We start from the raw sequence: 5,191 nt of genomic DNA, 5'->3' as shown, positions 1-5,191 counted from the left end.
CAGCCACTGAGACAAGTTTTTCTGTTGTTGTATCTTAGGGCATAAAATTCCATGTAACAAAGGTAGGTATTCATTCCCAATTTACAACTGGCATATTCATTCCATCTAATAAGTATCAAGACTTGTCATTTTCTAATTATATTAATCACTGTCACAAAATTTCTGCTCATGTACATGATAATAATGTAACACAACTTTTCACAGAAGGCATGGTGTGGTGGCGGTCCTCTGTGCTCCTCCAGACCCAGTCTCTCAGCATCCACTCCGTGTACTCCTGAAGGTTGTCCTACAGGAACTACATCCATCACCTTCATCTTTATTTTCCCTAATTTATAGGCACCATCTATTTCTTAAAGTATATAATTAAGGAAAGTAATTGAAGGATTTAAGTTTGGATAATGGTGATATTTTTTACAAGAACCTGAGTAGAAATGAAAATAAGGTGAGAATTACAGGTCATTGGAGAAAAGAGAACAGACACTTCCTATGCATCTTTATATCTTAATTCAGTCCCTTATCTAAATACACCATTTTTTCTTTACATTGCTTTCAGTTATTTTTTTCCTATAAATCCTCACACATTCTCTAAGCCTGTTTTTTGTTGTTGTTGTTGTTGTTGTTGTTTATTGACCATGAGAATTGTTTTTACTTTTAAATGTTTTGAAGATAATAACGTAGAGCAGTATCTGAAGTGTCACTTAGAATTGGTCTCCATTATTTTAAAATCCATACATGTTACATACATCCTGTAATAAATTTAATACTTTCTTGTATGATTTATTGCAATTTTTATTTGATAATTATGTCTCTCTAGATTATAAACTTTCTAGACCATAGGGCAATGATTTATTCTATATAAGAAAAAAATAGTGCCACTAATTACAACATAGAGGGATTCCAATATACTTATTGAATCATATCTCCTAAGGGATTTACATGTGATATATGAATTCAATAAATATATAGTAATATAATAACTTAACCATAAGTACATATTTCTTTAATTTTGGAGGCAATGTGATATATTAGTATGAGCCCAGATTCTGATATCAGACCGATGGGGCTTGATACCAGCTTTGATCCTTAGCTGTGTACCCATGAGTAAGTCATTTAATACTTCTATGCCATAGTTTTATAATATGCAAAAGTTAGAATAATAATCATACTTGGAATTGTTATGAGGATCAAATGTGTTAATGTATGAGAAACAGAACAGATCTTAGCACACAATAATCACCTAATGTCACTGATCAAAATTGATCACTCTAGATTCCATGAACAATGTCTAAAAAGTTGAGTAAAGACAATTAAGTGTAATATATTACAACCTGGCAAAATCTATATGTTAGGATTGAATTATTTCATTGTTTATTCCTAAAACACCACATATGTACACTTACACATAATATGCTCACTCCTCACTGAAAACAAGTGCAAAAATATCTGAGGCTGAGCCCATGTTTCTCAGTATACTACACAACAGAAACTGAAAAGCAAAATTATTTTTAAAGAATTTAAAGACTCACTTACATGTATTAGTTAGTTTCTAATTTTGTGTGCATACATCTATTTATTTTAGAACGGTAGAATAACCTTTCCAAATTACCTCAGAGATATAGGATAATACAATTCCTTCATCTGCAAATCCTAATTCCATATATTGAGGTAACATAATCTCAAAATCTACTTATTTATCTAATTTTTCCCCATGAACACATTAGTGACAAAGTCATGATCAATAGATGAGTATTTTTTTATAGAATACAGTAGAAAACAAACTTCTTCAAATGCTCTTTAATTGTTACTAAGTGATGTGACTCATCTCAAATTATAGTGATGTGCTGATATATTTTAGATGCTCTCATATCACCAACTATTATTCATTAAATATAAATAAAAAAAACATTGATGCTAATTGTGGCTTTTTTTTTATTCTCTTCATAGAAAAGAACTTCTGGGACTTTTCTGATTTGAGTAAATGGATCTCAAAAATGAATCTGTAGTGACTGAGTTTATTTTACTAGGGTTTTCTGGACGATGGGAACTTCAGATTTTCTTCTTTGTGACATTCTCCTTGGTCTACAGTGCTACTGCACTGGGAAACATCCTCATTATAGTCACAGTGACACTGAGCACCACCCTTCATTCTCCCATGTACTTCCTCCTTGAGAACCTCTCTTTTTTGGACATGTGTTTCTCCACTGTCACCACACCCAAGATGATCACAGGCATTCTCACTGAACACAAGACCATCTCCATTTGGGGCTGTATGACCCAGATGTTCTTTATACACTTGTTTGGGGGTGCTGAGATGACGCTTTTGGTAGCCATGGCCTTTGACAGATACGTAGCCATATGTAAACCTCTGCACTATAGGACAATCATGAGCCGTCGCCTGCTGAATGGGTTTGTGATCCTTTCATGGATAATTGGGTTTATACACACCATGAGCCAGATGGTACTAGTAGTGAATTTGCCTTTCTGTGGCCCCAATGTGGTAGACAATATATTCTGTGACCTCCCCCTTGTGATTAAGCTTGCCTGTATAAAAACATATACCCTGGAACTGTTTGTCATTGCTGACAGCGGGCTGCTCTCACTTATCTGTTTCATCCTCCTGCTTGTCTCCTACGCTGTCATCCTGGGCACTGTGTGGCAAAGGTCATCTGGAGGGCTCTCCAAGGCTCTGTCCACGTTGTCTGCACATGTCATTGTGGTCACTCTGTTCTTTGGACCTTGTATCATTATCTATGCCTGGCCATTCAGTAGCTTTGCAGGCAATAAAATCCTTTCTGTATTTTACACTGTTATCACACCCTTCCTGAATCCGATCATTTATACCCTGAGAAATCAGAAAATGCAAGTGGCCATGAGAAAATTACGGTTCCTACTTGTTAGCTCTATGCAGAACTTCTAAATTTAAGCACAATAAAATTAACACTACTCTCAAATACTATGCTAACAGAACTTTAGTAGATTATGCATAACACATGGTTTCACTGTTCTTATGTTAAAATAATAACTAGTACAGAAAAATTAACAAAATATTTTTAATGATCACAATGCAGTAATAGCATATAATGATAATTAGCAGCCTGCATCAAAACAGACATAAAATCATTGAGTACTTTTACATAGGCATTCAATATACATTTATAGTACTAGCAAAGAAATAAACATGACTAATTAGAGCTTTATTATTCTTACTTGACAAGGTAATATGTCAAAATTTTGAGGAAAATATATTCATGTCACAATTTCATTTAAAACAAAGATGAATGAAGAGCAAGAAGAATGCCAGAGGTTTCATTAATCCAAACATATTCTAATTATATTAAGTGAGAACTTAGTTTTCATCTCATGTTCTAATGTGGAATGGTGGTAGATAAGATTTCTTCTTTTTTAAAATATATCTTTATTGTTGACAGCGTTACAGATTTTCCTTTTTCCTCCCTAATGACCCCCTTCCTCCCCACCCCTGCCCCTTTCTAGGCCTTCACCCACTATTGCCTGTGTCCATGGATTAATCATATAAAGATATAAGTTATTAGGTTGATCTCTTCCCTCTCCCACCACCTACTCCTGAGGATCCTCAGTGTTTTGCCTGCTTCTATGTCTCTGGATCTATTTTGTTTGTCAGTTTATTATGTTCATTAGATTCCACATATAAGTGAGATCATGTGATAATTGTCTTTCTCTGACTAGCTTGTTTCACTTAGCATAATACTCTCCCAGCCCTTCTATATTGTCATTTTTTTATAGTTAATTTTTAAAAAATTTTCTATTAAGGTATTATATGTGTACATATTTTACCATTGCCTCCCCACCCCAATCCCATACATGTCCCCCCCCCAGAATTTTTTTCTATTGGTTATGCTTATATGCATTCATACAAGTCCTTCAGTTAATCTCTTATCTCTCCCATATCTCCCTAACCTTCCCGCTATAATTTGACAGTCTGATTGATGCTTTACTGTTTCTGTATCTCTTTTTGGTTCATCAGTTTATAATGTTCTTTGTTATCCATTAATGAGTGAGATCATGCAGACTTTTTCTTTCATTGACTGGCTTATTTCACTTAGCATAATGATCTCCAATACTATACAGGTTGCTGCAAATGGTAAGAATTCCTTCTTTTTGTGGCAGCATAGTATTTCATTGTGTATATGTACCATAGTTTTCTGATCCAGTAATCTGCTGATGGGCACCGAGGCTGTTTCCAAATATTAGCTATTGTAAAATTTGCTGCTATGAATATAGGGCTACATATATCTTTTCTGATAGGTATTTCTAGTTTCTTAGGATATATTCCTAGCAGTGGGATTTCTGGGTCAAATAGGAGTTCCATTTTCAGTTTTTTGAGGAAACTCCATACTGTTCTGCACATTGGCTGCACCAGTCTGCATTCCCACCAGCAGTGCATGAGGGTTCCTTTTTCTCCAAATCCTCACCAACACTTGTCCTTTGTTAATTTGTTTATGATAGCCATTCTGACAGGTGTGAGATGGTACCACATTTTTGTTTTGATTTGCATCTCTCGGATAATTAGTGACTTTGAGCATGTTTTCATGTTTCTCTTGGCCTTCCTTCTGTCTTCTTTTGAGAAGATTCTATTTAGATCCATTGCCCATTTTTTAATTGGATCATTTATCTTCCTTTTATTAAGTTGTATAGGCTGTCTGTAAATGTTGGAGATTAAACCTTTATCAGTGATAACATTTGCAAATATGTTCTCCCATAGTGGGCTTTCTTGTTGTTTTGTTGATGATTTCTTCTGCTGTAAAAAAAAGCTTTTTATTTTGATGTAGTCCCATTTGTTTATTTTTTCTTTAGCTTCCATTGCCCTAGGGGCAATATCAGTGAAGAAGTACTTTTGGCATATGTCTGAGATTTTTCTGCCTGTGGATGCCTCTAGTATTTTAATGGTTTTCCGTCTTATGTTTAAGTTCTGTATCCATTTTTAAATTTTTTTTATTAAATTATTATCTGTGTACATATACCATTGCCCTCCCCCTCCTATACATGCCCTCCCTCCCCAGAGTTTTGTGTCCATTGATTGTACTTATATGCATGTGTAGGAGTCCTTCAGTTGATCTCTTATCTTCCTCAGATCTCCCTATCCTCCCCACTGTAATTTGACAGTCTGCTTGTTGCTTTACTGTCTCTATATCTATCTTTTTGTTCATCAGTT

At 34.8% G+C, this 5,191-nt stretch overlaps 1 protein-coding gene across 1 annotated transcript; it reads left to right on the top strand.

The window, feature by feature from the left end:
• Positions 1–1,978: 1,978 nt before the first annotated feature.
• Positions 1,979–2,917, top strand: LOC118703271 (olfactory receptor 4L1). The gene has a single exon (XM_036410124.1). It carries the CDS (start codon positions 1,979–1,981, stop codon positions 2,915–2,917), a length of 939 nt encoding a protein of 312 aa, XP_036266017.1.
• The last annotated feature ends 2,274 nt before the right edge of the window (positions 2,918–5,191 follow it).

The sequence above is a fragment of the Pipistrellus kuhlii genome, unplaced genomic scaffold, assembly GCF_014108245.1.
Source record: "Pipistrellus kuhlii isolate mPipKuh1 unplaced genomic scaffold, mPipKuh1.p scaffold_m20_p_1, whole genome shotgun sequence".
Classification (NCBI taxonomy): Eukaryota; Metazoa; Chordata; class Mammalia; order Chiroptera; family Vespertilionidae; genus Pipistrellus; species Pipistrellus kuhlii.
Note: the sequence above shows the minus strand (reverse complement) of the source record. Positions and strands in the feature narration are given on the sequence as shown.